This window comes from Eubalaena glacialis, chromosome 18, assembly GCF_028564815.1.
Source record: "Eubalaena glacialis isolate mEubGla1 chromosome 18, mEubGla1.1.hap2.+ XY, whole genome shotgun sequence".
Classification (NCBI taxonomy): Eukaryota; Metazoa; Chordata; class Mammalia; order Artiodactyla; family Balaenidae; genus Eubalaena; species Eubalaena glacialis.
Window position 1 is genome coordinate 11,606,028 of NC_083733.1, and position 21,472 is coordinate 11,627,499.

At 38.8% G+C, this 21,472-nt stretch overlaps 1 protein-coding gene across 6 annotated transcripts in view; it reads right to left on the reverse strand.

Moving 5' to 3' along the window:
• The window catches only part of CNTNAP4 (contactin associated protein family member 4), a 260,224-nt gene that overhangs the window by 65,431 nt on the left and 173,321 nt on the right, over positions 1-21,472 (reverse strand). For 5 of the 6 annotated variants that reach the window (XM_061174471.1, XM_061174472.1, XM_061174474.1 and 2 more), the window contains 3 exons: positions 16,144-16,293; positions 10,063-10,234; positions 2,372-2,478 (listed from right to left, as the gene is read on the reverse strand). In XM_061174471.1, the coding sequence (XP_061030454.1) occupies positions 2,372-2,478; positions 10,063-10,234; positions 16,144-16,293 (429 nt within the window). The remainder of the gene's footprint in view (positions 1-2,371; positions 2,479-10,062; positions 10,235-16,143; positions 16,294-21,472) is intronic. The other variant, XM_061174475.1, reaches the window with a different exon arrangement.

Below are 21,472 nucleotides of genomic sequence, written 5' to 3' on the forward strand. Positions count from 1 at the left end.
AAAGGAAGAATGAGATTGTATTTTATGGCATTTCTTTTTATCATTAAACAAATATGAGAATGAAAATTTAGTTTATTTTTACATTAGGTAAAACAACAAAAGAGATGGTAGGTGTTTTAAATGTTAAGATCCTTATAAGTATAATGTGACTTCCATTTTGGACATGCATCCAAATGGATCTTTTGACAACCATTTTGGAATTTCTAATTCTAGTATCACCTTGTAATAACCTAACATGTGAAGCACAATAGTGTAATTTCCTTAAATAATCTGCTGTTATTCAAAAATTATGCAATAGAAAAATTTTAAATAATGCTTTAACTAGTCTCCTTTCTCACATAAAATTATCTATAGATAAAATCCTTTTTTCCATAAAACAAATATGATTTACAAAACTTCTCGTGAATAATTTAAAAAGTAATTTACATAAGAAACTTTCTCTAATGCTCTGTAATGAGAATTTAAGATAATTAAAATTCAAAGCAGAAGAAATATAAAATATATGCCCTCACATGGTCTCAGTGTGTTTTGATCCATAATTGGATGTTTTTAATTACACAATTATATATTTGCCATGTACAAGGTTTGATATTAACAACTGTATATGATGCACTCATCTCATTGAACACTTGGCCAAATGTAATGGTGATTTCCATCAAGCTTTTAATTTTGTGAAATGAGAAATAAACCATCCCCTGAATATCATTCCTTGATCTATTCTAAATTTTCAAAATTATGTTAATGAGTTTTTAGACCATATGAAATAATGTAACTAATTTTCTCAATGTTACAGAGATTTCAGATAATCATACATATTTACTTCTCTACTCCTCCACAATTTCTTGGTTTTATTTTATTCCTATTGTATATTACACAGATAGAAATATAAGATGGATTGGTTTCTAGTCACATTTTTATTTTGTGCAGTGAAGTGGGCATATGAAAATGGTTCATTTATATATTACTATACGTGCATACATGCGTTGATAAATTCTTTGAAAGAGGCTGGGATATAAACATAACTTTGCAGAGAGGGCTGGTATTAGAAAGGACACACAATTGCATGAGGGTAATTGGGAGTACTTTTGCTTTATGTGTATTACTTGGCTTTTAATAACATGACTGTTTAACGTATTATTTTCTAGTAAAACCTTTTAAAAGACCCCCATCACTCACCCTCCCTCAACTCGGGCTAACGACACTGATGGCTTCATTATAATTGGGTTTGTCATCCTGGCCCCATTTCCCAGAATGGTCATTGGCAAAACCCTTCGGCTCCCTTTAGACTACCTGCTCAAGAACCTAATAAATTAACTCAATGATTGGATCAAATTGTGGGCCACAGATGAAAATACGTTATTTATTCACCGTCTGATTTTTTTGGCTCACGCCCTCTCCAGCCCTGAGTCAGGACTTCTGAGGGTCCCTTGTGGAGCCTCCAGGGCTGGGAGCCCAGGATTCCAATCTCAACTCCAGCAGGAGTACAAAGCAGTGCACAGTGAAGAGACGAGAGTGGTGAGGCTGAGGACTGCACCTAGCGCCCTTGCCTGAAGTCACGGCTATGGGCCAACAGTACTAAGAGTTAAGTTGCTCAGCAATGTCAGCAACAATATGAAAAAATGGGAAGGAAAAATTGGGCATTTGGGTCTCCCCATCCCACGTCCTGAACAAGTGGACAAGAAAATGACATGAGTCTTACGACACATGCAAAACTTTTCACCAGGAAAAATATGAACGGCTTCTAACACAGGAAAAGAGTATTTGGTTGTGGTCCCAGCCTCTGGAGCATAATTGCAAGCATTCACATTCTCACTGTGCCTCAACTATTTCAGGAGCTTCTGGGCATGGTGATTAATCTCTCTCTGTAACCTAGTAAACTAGGGATAATAACAATGACTACACCCACCTACTAAGGTGGTCATCAGAATTAAATAAGTTGGAACATATAACATACTACAGCAGTACCTGGCATTTAGAAAATACTCAATAAAATTAACTATTATGATTAATTCCATTTCTACCATCCTTATTCTCATCATCCTTATTAATGGAGTTGCAAGAGAATTGAAGGATCACCTATTCTACACTGTATTTTATGCTTATCCTTAGCCACCTTTGTTTTCTACACGTGTTTTCCCTTTGCCAGCTCTCCTACTCTTTTCTGTCTTGCTTTATTTTATGTGTTTCTGTAAGCTACCTTGACTACTTTATGAAAAGAAGTGTGGACTAAAAATAAACTAGAAATCAACTGAATGCTAATAAGATCCAGGGTTGTACACACATGGACATATATACACACAACAACAACAAAAAAGGGAAATAAATAAGGGAATCAGGACAGAGGCAAGAACCACAGGTGTGTGTGGCTTACAGTTGTGGCAAGTTGCTCCCCTGTATCCAGTGTTTGTACAGTTGCAGTGAAAGGTGTCCCAGGACTGGGAACATTGACCACCGTGTTCGCAATAGTTGGGCAAACACCTAAAAGAAGGTGCAGATACAATTACTACTATTCATTTTGAGAAACCACAAAATACTGACAATTTATACATGATCATGTGAAAGAAGAATGTCAACAGTAACCTAAAGAGTAAATACAGTGTGACTAATCGTCATTCCATTTGTCGTTATGGTACCTTAATCACAAAACCAAACCTTAGATCAATAAATTCATCAGATTTCAACCAATTCTCAGGTAGCTATGACTGCTTAATTTTCAACATGTCCTACTATATCATAGCCCTTTCTTTTCCCTAGTGACATAACACTAATTCAATATGTTGCCAGAAACATCAATAGTTTACATAAAATAACAACATTTAATCATATTGATTTACTATACTGTATATTTAAAGGAAGAGGGAATAAAGAAGAGAGAAGGAAAGAAGGAAGTGGGAGGGAGGGACATCTCTATTCACTTGGTGTATACATCCAGGAATGTTGAAGATGTACAGTATAGATGCACAAACTCCAAGCAGTGGGTCAGGGTGCATTAGGATGCTGAATCAAAATCACAGGGGCTCCCAGGATATTTTAAATTTTTAAGAGAAATACAGGCATACTCAACATCTGTCAAGCACTGTGCAACTTATTAGTTTGAGGTAGTTAAATTTCAACATTAGATAGTAATACATTCCACTTAATCATGTCCTATCTTTGAGAAGCTGGAGTCTTAGTAGTTGTTAAAAAGTAACACCATGTGAAATCAAGTTGAACAAAAGTAAGGGTAGCAGTGTCTGAGCTGATCCCAAGCTTTGAAAGGTTGTACACTACATTAAAAATAAACTTAAAATATTTTTCAAATTTTATATATATAATTAAAATATATATATAAAAGTAATATATGTATAAATTACTTTTTCAAAGGTTTCTAAATTGTTAGGACAGGGCTTCCCTGGTGGCACAGTGGTTGAGAATCCGCCTGCCAAGGCAGGGACACGGGTTCGAGTCCTGGTCCAGGAAGATCCTACATGCTGCAGAGCAACTAAGCCTATGCGCCACAACTACTGAGCCTGCGCTCTAGAGCCCGCAAGCCACAACTACTGAAGCCTGCACACAGAGACCCTCTGCTCTGGAACAAGAGAAGCCACCACAATGAGAAGCCCACACACCACAATGAGAAGCCCGTGCACCGCAACTAGAGAAAGCCCACGCACAGCAACGAAGATCCAAAAATAAATAAATTAACTAATTAAAATAAATAAATAAATAAATTGTTAGGACATAAACACTTGTAAAGTTGCCTGGAACTAAGCCACTGCTTAAATGAAAACGTTAGTTGTATCTTTTGGCTTAGGACACTGTGAAAAAATTACTGAAATACATTAAGGCACCCTGGACAAAAAAGTTGAAGAGCTTCTGGCATCAACTCAAATAGCCCTGATCAAACAACTGATGCTTTTTAGAATTTAAATTGAAAGTTATATTGAGACCAATGCTCTCATTCACCCCAGAATAAAAAAATAAATAAATTACAAAACCTGTCAAGAATATATTCTTGATGAAGTTTCTGCCACCTCCTTTTTTAAAACTAAGACTGGGAACTTCATGTTTTGCTTTTAGGATTTTCCCAATTTAACTGAAAATAATGTTACTGTTTTTCCTGATTATAAAAAATAGATATCCACTGTACAGAAATCAAACAATATAGGACACAACAGAGAAGAAATATAATTTATAATTTCAATATATAAAAATTACCACTATAAACATATATGTGTGTGTGTATAATGTATTATGTTCATAAAGTACACGCTACTTTACAACCTTTTTAAGGATTCAAAAATAAATAATGGGCACCTTTCCATGCCAATTAAGTTTATATGTATTTTACTATTTTTAAAGATTCACAGGAATCTATTCAAAGAATATTTAAAGAGGTATTTAATTTTTTAAGCATTTCAAATCAATAATCTAGAAGAAAGAGGGAATTTTTAAAATAAAATTAAAACAAAAACAATTCTAATTGGTAATCAGAAAAGAAAAGGACAGAGAAGGCTATTCTTTAACAGACCTTGAACAATGTTTTAAAAGGGGGCAGATATAAGTGACTACACCTAAAATTCTAAAGAATGAATCTATTGTGATACATGTACTATTCCTATTTGATCTGCTGTGAAAGATACAGTGTCCATTTTCCTAGATTCCTGTTAGACTTGACTTTTCATATTTTTTAATTACAATGTGAAAGACTGGATTGTGGATTTTATTTAAATTCATCATATAGTAGTTCTGTTTGACTACTAGTAACCTATGGCAAATTACATTGTATAGTGAAGTACTGATTCTCACTAAAGGTTTTAAACAATTATCTTTTATATTTTTCTCCCTGAGAGTCATTTTGATACAAAGTAGAACATAAACGAATATATCAACATGCCCCAAACTGAAGTGATGTGTATGATTGTATTTATTTATTTATTTATTTATTTATTTATTTATTTATGGCTGTGTTGGGTCTTCGTTGCTGTGCGCGGGCTTTCTCTAGTTGCGGCGAGCGGGGGCTACTCTTCGTTGCAGTGCGCGGGCTTCTCTTGTTACGGAGCATGGGCTCTAGGCACGCAGGCTTCCGTAGTTGTGGCACGTGGGCTCAGTAGTTGTGGCCTATGGGCTCTAGAGCGCAGGCTCAGTAGTTGTGGTGCACGGGCTTAGTTGCTCCATGGCATGTGGGATCTTCCTGGACCAGGGCTCGAACCCGTGTCCCCTGCATTGGCAGGCGGATTCTTAACCACTGTGCCACCAGGGAAGCCCTGACGTGTATGATTTTGGTTTATCCTGATTTCTAGCCCATTCCAATTTAAATTCCAAAAGACTTTCACACAATGTACAACTTGGCTAGAATTAAAGATACTGAAGTAAAAATCTATACAACATTACCACATTTAGGAAACATAACCAACATTAGATATGTATGGGTCCTGGGAAAATGGTGACCACCTGAATTCAAATCTGATATCCTTCCTCAAAATATGAAATCAACAAGAACCGGCCCTTTACCCCACAAATAACTTCCTCCCCGTGAAATAAACAAGCCACCCCTTCAGTATCACGGGAGATATAACAACACCATGATCTTCAATCAACCGTCAGCAGAGGAATAAACACAACATGTGAACATAAGGAAGAAGGAACAAGGGGAGGTTTAAAGGGCTCCTCAGAGGAGAGGAGAGGAGAGGGAGGGTGGGGGACTGGAGGGAAGATGGTGCCATGGGGGCCCAAGGCCAAGGACTGGGTGGTGGGAGTGGACTGGGAGAACGCAGTGATGGAGGTCCAAAGGCTGCAGGTTGGGGAAGCCAGGAGGCAGGAGCTGGGCCTCCCGAGGTCGCCATGGTGAACGGTGTCACACGGTGGCCTCTTAATTCTTGTGAGGAGTCTCTGTAGCCTGGTGTCATGGAGACCAGGGACACACCACACCCTCTGCCTTACTGCACTCGTGAAGGGTAGGTGATGTCAGAGCTGAGATGGACCTTCCCCAATCAGTTGATATTCTTTTTATTTATTTATTTATTTTTGGCTGCCTTGGGTCTTCACTGATGCACACGGGCTTTCGGTAGTTGCGTGAGCGGGGACTACTCTTCGTTGAGGTGCGTGGGCTTCTCACTGTGGTGGCTTCTCTTGTTGTGGAGCATGGGTTTTCTAGGTGCATGGGCTTCAGTAGTTGTGGCACGCGGGCTCAGTAGTTGTGGCATGCGGGCTCAGTAGTTGTGGCTCAGGGGCTCTAGAGTGCAGGCTCAGTAGTTGTGGAGCACAGGCTTAGCTGCTCCAAGGCATGTGGGATCTTCCTGGACCAGGGCTCGAACCCATGTCCCCTGCATTGGCAGGCAGATTCTTAACCACTGTGCCACCAGGGAAGCCTCAGTTGATATTCTTAAAAAGTTGATATCAAAAGATTTCCTTAATACTATTGCTTAATAAGTGGTTTAGGTCCAAGCAACTTAATAAATATTTATGCCCTTAACAATTGTCACCCCTACCCCACTCCCACTTGGGTTTCTGCCCCAAGACATGGGGACATAGAGGACAGCTCCCTTTGCAGTTCTGTCCTCACCTCCATCGAGGGACTGATCGCCATCAGCCTCAGTCAGCCCCCACCCAGATTTCCTTGCAGGTCCACAGAGGACAAGGGGAGGGCTTCTAGATGAGTGTGTGTGTGTGTGTGTGTGTGTGTGACTGTGAGTAAGAAAGGTGTGAGTGTGTAAAGAGTATAGGAATGACCTTATGAGTGTGCGGGTGAGTGTGTAAAGATGCTATGGGTCTGTGAGAGTATGTGTGTGAGTGTGCTTGTGTATGGATGAATGAGTGGGGAGCTGTGTGTGTGTGAGTGTCTGTGTGTAGACTGTGTGTGACAAGTGGCTTTGAGATATGTGAGTGAGTGTATGCGTGTATAGATGTGTGTGGGAGACTTGTACAATGACATTAGTTTACACATAAAGAAGGTGTGTAAATGACAGTGTGGGTGTGAGTGTGAGCACGTGTGTAAATTTATGTACACCTTTATGTGTAGGTTTGATCCAACTTAAAGTTAGTTACAGTAAAAAGAGAACTACATTGTTTAAGGTTCTGTCAGATGTTTTTTTTTTGGCTGTGCCTCATGGCTTGCAGGATCTTAGTTCCCCGAACAAGGATTGAACCCGGCCCTTCGGCAGTGAAAGCGCGGAGTCCTAACCACTGGACCGCCAGGGAATTCCCTCTGTCAGATTTTTAAATATATTTTTAATGTTCCTGTTTGTTTTAATTGCAATTTATTAAGCCATAAAATTCTGTGTTTAATCTACATAGATGAAGCATGAACCGCAGTACATGTTGACGTGCACCCAGGGAAGCGGTACAACACAGCAGGTAGCACGCAGGGGGACTTCCTGGAACCAGGGGGCTTAGATCTGATGCTGGGCTCTGCCTTTAGCCATGTCCTCTTAGCCAACTTACTTAACTGCTCTGTGCATCTATTTCCATGTTTACAAGAAACAAACACTCTAAGAACAGGTTCTAAGGGTTTTTGTGAAGATTAATTTAAATACATATTAATTAATTTATTTAAAATAAATCTTAGAACAGAGTCATTGCACAAGTCTCTCACACAATGCATAAGCTCACTCACATATCCAAAATCACCCTACATACTCATACAAGTCCTGACACACACAATCACACAAGTCCTCAAGCATTAACCCATGCATGTGTACACTCACACATGCACACGCTCACACACAGCCACACCATCCCTACACACACACTTGTAAGGTCATTCAGACTCATTCCCAGGCCCCTCACTCACTCACATCACCCTACACAAGTCACTCACACACACACACACAAACCTAAATACTAATTCATGTTAAGTTAGAATACAACCTAGTAAACAGATTTTTTTTAAGTCTCTATTTAATAATGCTTTGGAAGCTATGTCAACAGGTATAGCATATAAGACCAAGATAGATGGATACATATTTCTTCTGAATATAAGAGAATGGAATGAATTTAGAGATACTTTTGGAAGTTTAAAAGGTATACAAATATAAAAGGTACGTTGGTTTTTGCTATTATTTTTAAGATTTCTAGGGTTACCATTAGCCTAAAATTTTCTTTAAAAAATGTATACTCAAGATCTATCCATAATTTGCTACTTCTGAAAAGCATTTTTAAGGTGTGGTACTGAAACCATAATTCTCCTATTGTGCTGTATCATGCTCTGTTTTACAAGCGTGCACCTCCAGAAAGCAGGCAAGACGGATTCCTTGTGTAAAATGGCAGCTTCAGAGAAACCCATGTTGGAGAGGTGTGGGTCTACTTGTACCAAAAGAATGTTCTGCGATCTGAGATGGTCAAAATGACCATCACTCATAGTGTGGATGACCGAACCTCCCCACCCATTGAGGGTGAGGGCTCCCTGCTTCTGTGAGTGAGACCCACCTCAAGAGAGCTGGCCCAGGGAGCCTTGCTACAGGGCTTCCCCAAAATCAGGATTAATGTTCCTGAGTTGGCGTGGCGGCTGTAATTACGGAGATGGTCACTGTCATTTATTCCCCAAATCAAGCCAATTGAGGTTTATCGTCTCAATTCTCCCTTTACATATCATCTTTCATTATAGAAAGTATTATTTTATCTACAAATTGAGTTAAATAAACACATATTCATAGAGAGGAAATGATGTCCTTCTAATCCATTGCTAAATAAGATTATAATTATTTTTTTCTACACAGAGAATAATATCTACTAGTGTTCAAAACAGGATCAACAGACATTGATAAACGGTCTTCAGATATAATAGATGTGTGTTTATGTTGATAAAATGTTTCATACAAATAAAAAGTTATTTTTAAAACTCAGAATTTGGGACTTCCCTGGTGGCGCAGTGGTTAAGAATCTGCCTGCCAATGCAGGGGACATGGGTTCGAGCCCCGGTCTGGGAAGATCCCACATGCCACAGAGCAACTAAGCCCATGCGCCACAGCTACTGAGCCTGCGCTCTAGAGCCCGCGAGCCACAACTACTGAGCCCGCATGCCGCAACTACTGAAGCCTGCGCACCTAGAGCCCGTGCTCCGCAACGAAAGAAGCTACTGCAATGAGAAGTCTACACACCGCAACGAAGAGTAGCCCCCGCTCGCCACAACTAGAGAAAGCCCACGCGCAGCAACGAAGACCCCATGCAGCCAAAAATGAAAAAAAAAAAAAGTTAAAATAACTCAGAATTTATCTGTTTGCTCAAAATATATATTGAACACTACTACACGGTCGGGGTTAAGTCTGTCACATTGCTTAATTTTTTTTTAATCTGGAATGGCCATGACATTTCATTAAACTCAATCATTAAGAATAACTGCCTTGATGACTGGCAAGATTATTTGGCTACAGTTGCCCATGCCTAAAAATACTTTAAAATTATTAACTATCAGTTATTATATTAAAAGTTACTTGTCCTCTGCAATGAACGCCCAAAGCTTGCACTAGCATGCCCTGTACTGGAGTTCCTATTGAAACTACTGGATCATCCTCACACCTTTATCAACACTACGGCTCCAAACTTTTTCACAGGGAGTTTCCTCTTCATTTTCCCTGCAGAGAAGATAGTAATGGGTTCTTAAAGGTACACATCAGGACCATAGCAACCAGTTAAATTCCTATGCCTCTGAAATATTATTCAGCTGTCAGGGAAGCAAAAGCCAGTTTGATAACTGACCACATAGGTCTCTGATTTACTGGTACCTGATGGTCTAGACTACTGTTTGGGTATCCTAAGCTATTGCGTTTAATGATATATTTTTGATACATTTATACCCCTTTAAAATTATAGCAGCATCAACATCACCTTTTGTGAATTGGTAGCTATTTGTACATATAAATAACATGGTCACGTGTCTTCTAGCTAAATTTTATCACTGGAAATATGAAGTATAAAACTAAAAGAATATTTTCTTATTTCTAATGTGAATATTATCTCTTTCCCGTGGAACAGATGATGGTAAGAAAAAGGAGAGAAAAATGTTTGTTTTACATACAAATTTCAATCTGCTGCCAAAAGTTTGAAAATGGACAGGTCAAAATAAAGAAGTGAGATTGCCTTTACCTGTCTGTGATTCCACATGAGTCTATCTGAAGGTCGCTGAAGTTCCCAAGGGACTCCTGCTGAACTGAAATCAGATCTACCATCTTGTGACTGATAGAAATGAGTCTCATACATCCCTGAAACGCACCAAGTGGACTTTTACATTTCGATCCAAAGCTGTTGTCAGGACAACCTGATAAAAACAAATCAAAACAAAGTTGATCAGGATACATCATAATGAATCAGGACTCAGTATCTTCACTAAAATTTTTTAAAATAGGCATTTGATTATTAAATTAAAATGGAGGGGAAAGCCCATTGCAGTCATCATTCATTTGATCTAAATTACAAATAGCAATTCATACAAACGTATTTCTCTTTATTACCATAGGATTCATAGGAAATTACTACTGTTATAATAATTATGTGCAAGGATACTAACTTGATCCCAACTTTAGAAATACACAGATCAGCTCCAGCATCCTGAACATGTCAGCCAGCAGTATTAAATTATATATAACTCAAACACAGGAACTTAGTCTTTTGGGATGCAAAAAGAAGAGCATAAAGGATGAAAACATGCACTGTAGATAAAAAAGACAAATCAATAACGCTGAAATACCTTTGTGTTTAAGGCTATTCGGAAAAGGAGTTACGATGACTTGGAATAAAATTACAACTATTTATGTAATTAAATACTTTTCATATGCATATAAGAGACACATATACATGCATTTTAATAAATCATAATGGCTTAATGTCAAAAACATTTCATTGTTTGACTTTATTTATTCTCTGCCTCATAAAGGAGTGTTCCATTTATATTGATTTTTTTCCTAACATTTATCTAAGACCTGTTTCTAATTATTTAAATAATAAAGAACTATAATATTAACCATTTTTGTCTGGGGTTTAATGATGTTCTCAGTGTTTCTCTATCCAAGTGAAATAAACAATTTTATGGAGTATGAACACATATATTATACTTATGTATTTTTCATTAATCTTTCTTTGCCGTTATGGTTGTCAACCACTAATACAATTTCAAAGAATAAGAAATGAATCAGCAATTTCCTAATTCCTGTACAATCCATGCTAGTTTTCTACCTGGGAATTTCCATTATAATTAAATATTTTGACTGAGGATGTTTCTCCTTAATGCTTTGTTTTCCTAACAAAATACTTTTACCCAGCAAGGAAAGGCCAGGGTTCATACTTAAAACTGTTATCAGGCACACTGAAATATTATATTTTAAGCAATGGAGACTGAAATTTAAAATTTAATATATCAAGAAAAGGGGATGAAAGTTTTTTGAGTATCAGTTAATTGTACATGGTTCTACACACACTTTCAGTGCTTAAAATTCTTCTGTGGTATAGGATACAGTTACCATAATCTAGATGTGTTTTCTAGGTGACTTATTAACCAATTAAGAATGTTAAAATAAAAACCGAGAGGATAACAGTTCAATAATATTTGGGGGCAACTACAATATGCCAGGAATATAAACAGCGCTGCTATTCTCCTTTTCTCCAGGTGGTGTTTCCTCACACATTTCAAACTATTTCAGAATAAAATAAATTGTGCGGTATGCCTCTAGGGAACAAAACTAAGCAAACTCACAGTCACAAGGAGAGGTCATGGAACTTTACAGAGAGCACAGCGGTCACATTATGAAGTCCTTCACATTCCTGGCTACAATGTTTAATAAGCAAGAGATTCTAAAGAACAAAGTAGGGTTCAACCCAGGTTAGTCTCATTAGCCTATGATAACAGACATCCACAGGTTAATATAATGCAACAGCAGAGAGAAATTCAGCACCGAACTGGTTTGAGATGAAAGTGCTAAAATACGAAGATTTCTAGGGAATACTTCATGCTGAATTAATGGATGGATCCATTACTAGAGGCAGGCAGCATGTTAAGCACCTCTGAGGTGGCAGATAAATGATCGCTGCATGTACCAGGAGTAAGATGTCAGGTTTGACTTCAGGGTGGTGTAGCCAGTTCGCTGGATGGATAATGTCTGATGTATACAAGCGGGAGTGTAAGGATTCTGCACACAGTCTAGTATCTCTAGCTTGTGCTACACGGTGTGTTACTCAATCGCACAAAGACTGCATAGGGGAATACACAGAAGTTAGACTTTCCTCCATCCTCCATCTGGAGAACCCAGATTTAAATTTTATAGTTTATAAATGATAAAAGCTGACCTCAGTAATTTTTTGAAAGGCATACATTTGAGGAGGGAGAAAACGGAAACAATGATGGGCAGAGAGTGGTGTGTGGCAGTATTTGCAGAACGCCGTGAGTTCCGGGCAGCCCACTCTCTCAGTAGTCACGCTCAAGACTGACACAGAAAACAGATACAACCCAGGCTGGTGGGACAGACTGTCCCTTTGCATGGGGGCACTGTAGCCAGCTTATAGGTTAGACTGATTGCTGATAAGATAACTGGAAACTGGCAGTTGAATTTAGAGAGGACCAAAGGGGAATGGATGGGAAGTGTCTCAGAACGTAGGATGTTTATTTACTTGAAGACAAACTGGCTGAAAAATTAACTACCTAAAAAAAGCCCTCCATCTAGATAAAACAGATCCTAGGAATAAAGGGGACTCTCATCCACACAGCGGAGAGGGTTTTCTAGGATGACCAACCGCCAAGTTTGCTCTGGGGGTGGGAAGCAGGGAGGCTGCTCCCAGGACTCCAGGCTTTCAGTGCTAAAACGGGAGAGTTGGTGGTGCAGCAAAAATAGAAATGAGACTTCTCTTAAATAAAAATGAGACTTCTCTTTTCTGATAAACAAGGAAAATAAGGAAACAATGAACAGGCTGGGAAACAACATAAACAGGCCTAAAAGAGTTAAGCAGTCTTGGTTATTCTTTAGCTGTTACTACTAACCAACACTTGTAGCTGGGCTTCTCCTTCACAAAGCTGATTACTCTCTGACTCCGTATGAAGTACACTCTGCACCTGGCTTTCTTCTCCCCTTACACTCCCTTGTAGCATTCTTTGTTTCAGAAAGAAGGTCACTGGCCAATAACTTCAGAAAAGACCAACCCCAGTTACCAAGTTGCCTGATGCCAGCTGTGGCTGTTTTGAAATTTTGCAAAAGAAAAAAAAAAATGCAAGACCTTCATTAGGATATAAAACCTCTCCCTATTCCCGGGGTGGGGGTGGGGGTGGGGTAGCCTGCTGTGTCCTCTCTTTGCCTGGCAAAGAATAAAGCTACTTTTTCTCATTCCTCCAAAACTCTGCCTCCGTATTACTTTTCGGCATTGGTGCATGGAGAGCCAAGATTTTGGCATCATTGGTCACCCCATTGCCAGTACCACTCAGACAATGAACCCCTGAGCCAGTCCTGCCCTTTAGGGGACCCTATTCTAACCCTCCTCCAGCCATGATTCTTCCCATGGCACCAGGGGGTCTCACAGGGGAAGGTGATGTGTCCACTTGGAAACTGGTCCCCTCTAGTCCATCCCAGAATCCAGAATTCCCACCCCAGAAGCCCTACTTGGGCTTCCAGAAGGATGGACCTCCTCTCCCAGGTCCTGGAGGCGCAAGGCTGGGAGGAGGAGGGAGAAATGTGGCAGCAGGAGGCCTCCTGCTTTCTTTTGGACCCTTGCTCGCAGCCCTGGAAATGTCAGGGTGCCCTGGGTCTTGCAGGGTATACACTTAGTGATTAATGGAATCTCATGACAAGATCAAACATACTCTGGTACTTAAGGATACCAATTGAGAAGATGATTGAATAAACAGAGATGTTGCTTAAGTAAACTTAAGATTGGTTATTTAAATAAAAGCCCTGAAGTTGGAATTTTATTATGGAAGCTTTCACAGTATATTGTTTAGGGACTTAGGAATACCTTAATAGATGTCAAATCATAAAGAACATGACAGGAGGCATAAAACCCCAATTCAAGACAATGGTTACCTGGGGAGATGAAGAGGTATGATCATGGAGTGACAAATGGATGTTGGTAATGTTATCTTTCTTAAGCTGGAAAATGCATGTGTAGATGTGTATTTTAAAAATAATAATTAGTATTCTTTAAATTGTGTATATGATGTAAGATGTGAACAATATGAAGTAACTGGGTGTGGGCTATTTGGCAACTCCCAGTGTATCTTTGCAACCCTCTGGTAAATCTAAAACTATTCAAAAATTATTAAGTTCATTTAATTAAAATGGTGTATATCATATGTATCATAATAAAAACAAGCAAAATTACAGAGTGCACATGTGATATATTTCATTATAAAATATTATAGTATGAATAAAAATCAATCAAAATTTTGTACAAAAAATAGGTAGGCATCATTAAATCTGAACATGAAGGGTGTAAAATAATTTAAGAATGATGATTCTATTTTCATTACTTACACTTTTATGCAGTCTGTTATTTTTATCATCTCTTTTTTGCATCATTTAACAAAATGTTTGGGTTTTTTCTTACCTCTTTTGGTGCTTCTAAATCTTTTCCTTTAAAGTGAAAGCTCTTGATTAAGTTGTTCTACACAGATCTTCCTTGACTTACAATGTGGTTACATCTTGATAAACCCATTGTAAGTTGAAAATATCCTAAGTCAAAAATGTGTTTAATATATCCAACCTGCCAAACATCATAGCTTAGCCCAGCCTACCTTAAACACGCTCAGGACACTTACATTAGCCAACAGTTGGGCAAAATCACCTAACACAAACCCTACTTTATAATAAAGTGTTGAATACTCATGTAATTTATTGAATACTGTACTGAAAGTGAAAACAGATTGGTTGTGTGGGAACAGAATGGTTTAAGTGTATCTGTTGTTTACCCTTGGGATTGCGTGGGTGACTGGGAGCTGTGGCTCGCTGCCACTGCCCAGCATCCTGAGAGAGTATTATTCCACATGTCACTAGCCTGGGAAAGGATCAAAATTCAAAGTACGGTTTCTATTGAATGTGTATTTCTTCGCACCATCATAAAGTTGAAAAATCCTAAGTCAGGGACTGTTTGTATATCTTACCATGTATTAAAGGAACATGTTCCTATGGACTGCTATAAAATCAATCATATATTCCATAAGGTTTTATAAACCACTTGGTTTATAAATGAACAAATCACCCTAAAGGAAGCAATTATATCTTTTAAGATTGTTGGCATTATTCTGCCTTTCACAGTAACGGATTATGTAGGGGTTTTTTGGTTTGTTTGTTCACTCTTAATATAAGATGAATGATTCACGGTCTGTGTACTTATTGTCAATTCTTAGAAAGGAATTTGTATTTTATTGATGAATAATGAAGACTGGGCTTTCAACCAAATTCAAAAGTGATTCTAGACAGAAGTCATGATTACATTTCAAAATAACAAGAAGAAACACCTCAAGTCATGATTAAAAATAAGTCTTACTACTAACAGTTTTACAACTTTGTCTTTCTAATTAATGTCAAATATTGTCTTATTTTAATTTTCCAGTGCTAAAGATTCATTTCCACTTCCAAGGTTTGCTTTTTGAAGATTTTAGTTCAATCAAACATCCACTGGACAAGTAAACACTTTATTTGTCTTTGTTCTTTAAGAGAGATGGCCTGGTGCTGAAGGCTGATGCCTTCATTTTATCAACTATATCAGTGCATTATTACTTAGCAGTGAGAAGAGGCTTCTGGGGCTAATTAAGTTAGATTATTTGTCCACTGGCATAATATTGACCTGCGCTGAGCAGCAGAAAAGCAGTAAGAATGCTCTAGAAAAGCTAAGAGGCATGATCAGGAAAACAGTGTAATGAAATGAGCCCATAAAATCTGAAAAAGACATACATGTAAGGCCATTCAACATTTGGAAAATATAACAAAATTTGAAAGTAAGAACTGAAGAGCATGGTCTACTTGCAAGCAATCTCATTATAGAAATCATAAACATAAGTCAGTCCACCTCAAAGAAATGCATTTTAGGTCATAATTAATCATCGTAATCTATTCAACATTTCCATGTTCAAAGAAAGTGAGAAATTATTCCATAATATTGACACTGGTTAAAACACGATGACTTTAAGACACAGGGGTAGTAACTGCGAACATGGTTCAATTGCCCATATGGAGCAACCGTTTCTCTTACCTCCAAAATAATAGGTGCCCCCTGAATAAATCTGCTCAGGCCCTAGGGAAGGAGATGCAGAAGCCACTTGGCCATCCACCACCACGCTCAGGTAACTCCTTTTGGCAGACAAAGAGATGGAATGCCACTGCCCATCATTTAATCCAACACCTGGGGGAGGTAAAATCAGTTAAAAGAGATACCTCTTAACAGTGAACACTGTAAGCAGTTGGTTAGAAATAGCAATGTACACATCACTCAATCAAGGGCAGCACTCACAACTATTAATAAAAGAAAAGGAGGGAGAGAGGAAAGGGAGGTCAGTGGGCGATCAGCACCCTCTATGTGGAAATAGTGCATGATTATCTTCCTTTCTTGGGGCCTCAATAGAGAGAACAAAATTCTAACTCAACTTTGGACAATCCTGAATAGTTAAAATCTTTCAATGGTTCAAATCTTATTTGGCATGGACGAATTTTCAGCTTCCACCATGTAATTTACCTTTTAAAAGGAGGGGTTTGGGAAGAGCACAGATATTTTCCAAAATTCTAGGTTATACCCAATAAATGATTTATCTGCTCTTTTACACTTTGGTGTAGTCATTTTTTGTGAGACTAGAATATTTAGCAAAGTATATGAAGTCAATCATTACAAAAATATTTGAAGAGATTATAATGCATGCTGAAAGCATACTGGTATAATGCAAAGTTAAAAAATAAAGCAGTGTGTAAAACCATATTTACACAGCTGATCATAATAATTTTCAGATTTCATATTTGCAAGTTCAACCAGTTGCCATAATTTATTGGTAGCTTCCAAATCAATACTCAGGGCACTTTTGGGGTCAGGCATAGAAGTGCACAGAGCAGAGAAAAATTTGAGTTGACTGACCTGCATGCTTCTAGCTGAGGTCAAGTAAGGCAAAACTTATTTCAGCGCTTACATGTAAACCTGTCTTCACATTTTTGTGTTTTTTGTTGGTGATTTTGCTGTTTAAAAGGCCCCCTGGCACAGTGATGAAGGGCTGTCTAATGTTCTTAAGTGCAAGAATGCTATGATTTGCCTTATGGAGAAAATACATGTGATAGATAAACTTCATTCAGGCATGAGTTATAGCGCTGTGGGCCATGAATTCAATGTTGGTGAATCAATAATAAATACTAAATAACGTGTCTTCAAACACAATCATACATACAAGGTTGTGTTGACAGGTAGACAAAAATGTTGCCACCACAGGCTCACAGGAACCTAACCCTGTATTTCCGCTGGAAACAGGGGAAATACTAAATGGTTTAGTATTTGCTAATTCCATGTTCACGGCAACTTCAGAGAACATAACTATTGCAAGTATTGAGAATCGACTCTATACATACAATTCTAATTATATTCCTAATTTTATATAAATATGGGAAAAGGCTGAAAGGAAATATCTCTACATATAAACAGTAATTTTTGCATAAAAGAAAACTGTGGTTGTTTTTACTTCTCTTTATAATTTTTCTGTATTTTCCAAGTTTACATATATAATAAAAAATTGCTATAATCAAAAATCAAGGTGTTCTTATCACCTATAGAAACAGTCAGTAGTCCCTCCTAAGGCAGTCCCAGTGTCATGAATCCAGGAGATGGTGGAGCCTTTCCCTCTTAAAGGGAATTAAGTCTACAAAGGTTCTGTTTTGAATACTCAGCAGACAGGTAGAATCTAAGTCTCTCTATTGTAGGTAAACCAGTAAGGTTTACATCCACTGAATAGTCAACTCTGTATGATTTTGCAGATCAAATTACTGAGCAAAAATATAAGTACTCTATTAAATCTAAAAGTCATGGGCCTCTTTCCTGATATTATGTGCAATTTCTTTATTTCTCCAGCTATTTTTGACCACAAGCTTTCAGACAGAAAATGCATGGAAGCTCCGGTACATGCTGAAGCTCTTTGCCCTGTACTCATTTAGTATAACACAAATTCCATCCTGGGCACCAAAGCTTATTTTTAAATTATATCCATGAAGCAAAAAAGATTTCCAAAGACCCAATTCTGATTTGGTTTGTGAAAGATAATGAGAAAGACCTAAAAACTGAAAAATGAAGAATGTAGGCTAGATACTTTTAGACACATTTTCTAAGAGTGGACTCAAATAGATGGCTGAATAGAGTTATATAAGCCCTGACGATATGAGACTGGACTAAAATAAATCAAATGTCCCAAATTTGTCATCCTGTGCTTCCTTTAAGAGGATACATTTAGAGTGAAAATCCTTGTACTGAGTTTTGCGTCACACGGACGAACACTTCCCACCCTCCTCACCCCACCCTGCGTCTCCCACCGTCTCTTCCTCAAAGCTGGGATGTGCCTGGACACAGGGCTCTGCTTCTGTTATCTCATCTTAGGCTTTCCATTGGCCTGGGGCGGTGCTCATCAAACTACCTGCGGTTATGGACATTTTCTTTTCTGATCTACTGCAGATTGATACTTTTATAAAATTCAATAAAAACGAATGACTGAAACATTAAAGAAAGAAGATATATAAAATACAAGCCCACTGACCATATGCTTAGAAGTTGCGGCAATACCTTCTTGCTGTAACGGTTTCTAGGAGCTTACTCTCAATTTTCGTACTTATCCTGGTAATAAGTATTTCACGGAACCAGTACATTCCAAGGAGCACACTCCGAGTAGCAATGCTGCAGGTCGCTGCTGGGGAGCTGCAGCAGGATAAAGTCAAAGGCTTGGGGACATCTTCTGTCAATACAGAAGCTAATTTAGATTAAGAACACAAGTCTGTCAGGACAGCCATTCTGTGATTGGACACAGTTAAACGCACCCATTCGCCCAGCTTGTGGGTTACGGAGTGGTGCTATGTTTGTGGGGGAAACTTCAGAAAGCTATTCTTGAGGCTCATTTGTAATAGACATCGCTTGCTTATGATGAGGAGACTTTTGTTACCTGTCAATGGGATTTATTACTCAAATTAAATAATGAAAGACCCATTTAATTCATTTCACCTAACTCTACATAATAAAAAGGATAAATTTTAAGTTGGATTCTATTTTTCTTTTAAATCTACAGCTCCTTCCACTTTAATGTCTGATGAGAAGTGAGCCCCTTTCCAAGGCCACATCACGGTGAAAGAGGGGAAGAAAAGGAGGAATTGCAGAATTTGTATTTTTTCTGATTCATGATATAAGGTAACTAAATGCTAATTCTAGTACATGACTCCCAACACTCACAACTTTCGAATGTAGGGGAAGGGATATGTTGTTAGTATAATAATAATAAAATAATAACAGTTTTAGTGACTATTATTCATAACAGGTACTGTGTGCTTTATATGCGTGTCATTTAATCTTCAACATTACTATTGTTATTCTCATTTTAAATATGGAGAAAATAAAGCTCAAGAGGAAAAACAAATCACCCAAGGAAGTATCCAGCTGGTGAGCTGATTCCAAAACCCACACTCTTCTCGGCCTGCACGACAGGTGGTCCCCTTATTGTTTTGCTCATGTTAAACAATTAACTTTGAGAAAGAAAAAAGCAGCCCCTAAGAGCTAGGAGCTAGTGGCCTGGTACTCTCAGGGAGGCCTCGGTGGTGGGAGATGCTGGTGGGCATCCAGAGCTAGGCCTTGGTGTCCTCCCACTGAGCATAAACAAGCTCACAGGACATCAATATTAGACAAGGTCACTCTGTCACTACAATGAAACGGGACCAAAAAAAACCCCCCAAAACAAACAAACCCCAAAAGCACTTTACAAACTGGTTTAAGCACAGACAAAAGCAAGGTTACTGTGCAAACCACAAAAATACCAAGTCCTCTCCTGGATAATATGAATAACAACTGACTTTTTAAATCAATAACAGAGTTAGCCTTATTTTATTCCTCCATCCTTCTAAATAATATTTACTAAGATACTTAAGCACACAGTTACCTTCACCTCCTGGCAGCATTTAATCCCAAGCAATTTTCCATTTCCTTGAAACCTCCACGCAAAACAGCTAACTCAACCTAAAATCCTATGACGAGTCATCCTTAACACCTTTGTAATGAGACTCTTCCATGGTTCCCCTGGGTGAGGGTTCTCCTTGTTGCAATAAGCAACAAACCCAACCTGTTTGATTGCAGGTATGATCACTGTGGTCTCTGGGTAGAAACCATTGACAGCTCCAGCTGGAAGAACAGAAGAATAAATGGAAAGGTTTGCAAGTGCAGGTGGCAGGAGAATGTGGGATCCTTTACAAGAACCTTCTCCCTCTCCCCTTCTTCTCCTTCTCCTCCTCTTTTCCTTTCTCTCTCTCTCTCTCTTTCTCTCTTTTTCTCTCCCTCTTGGGCCCCAAAACACATAGACACACAAAATATAGGAGGAGGAAAAAGGTTTATCTCTGCTCCTTGTATATAATATCAGGGACCAGTCTTAAACTGCTACAGAAATATTGTGACACTTTAGCTGCCATCACTCTTTCATAAGATTATAACAGGCATCCATGAAGTAGGATGTGTAAAGGGAAAAAAAAAAAAAAGCCTGCTATATAGGGTAGATTCTTTGCAAAGAAGCAAAAGGCAATTATACAAAGGCCATTATTCAAGGAGCAACTGAAGGAATTTGCCTGTTCCAAGTAACTTTTAGTGCTCTGAAACTGTGCCAGACATTCCTATATTCATTAACTATAGCCACTAACCAGAATTAAAGATCCGTGACACCAGATTGCTCTTGCCAAGAGGAAAATATGGAGGTCAATGCTGCCAATCACTTTAGGGGAAAGTGGGACTTTCAGGGAAAGCCCAGAATTAAAGATCTATGACACCAGATCGCTCTTGCCAAGAGGAAAATATGGAGGTCAATGCTGCCAATCACTTTAGGGGAAAGTGGGACTTTCAGGGAAAGTCCAGAATTAAAGAACCATGACACCAGATCTCTCTTGCCAAGAGGAAAATATGGAGGTCAATGCTGCCAATCACTTTAGGGGAAAGTGCTACTTTCAGGGAGCGATGGGGTTCTAATGTGAAAAGTAGGAATATTCCAACAGTGAAAGGGAAGAAGCAGGAACTTTAAAAATGGCTTATCCTGGGTGAGGCAAATCAAGAGGGCAGTCCCGTTGCCAGGGCCACAAGAATCACGAATGCCTAGTAACTGAAACATGCAGAAGCATCTCATAGGCGGAGTCAAGATGGCATACTGGGAGGATGTGGAATTCGCGTCTCCTCACAGCTAGGGCACCTGCTAGGTACTGGTGGGGGACCACGGACACCTAAGGGGACGGGAGGAACCCCCAGTGACTGGGTAGGACGTGGGGTGTGGGGGTAGTGAAGGGGGAGGAGAAGTGGAGGCGGGATGGGACTGGCGCCCCTGAGG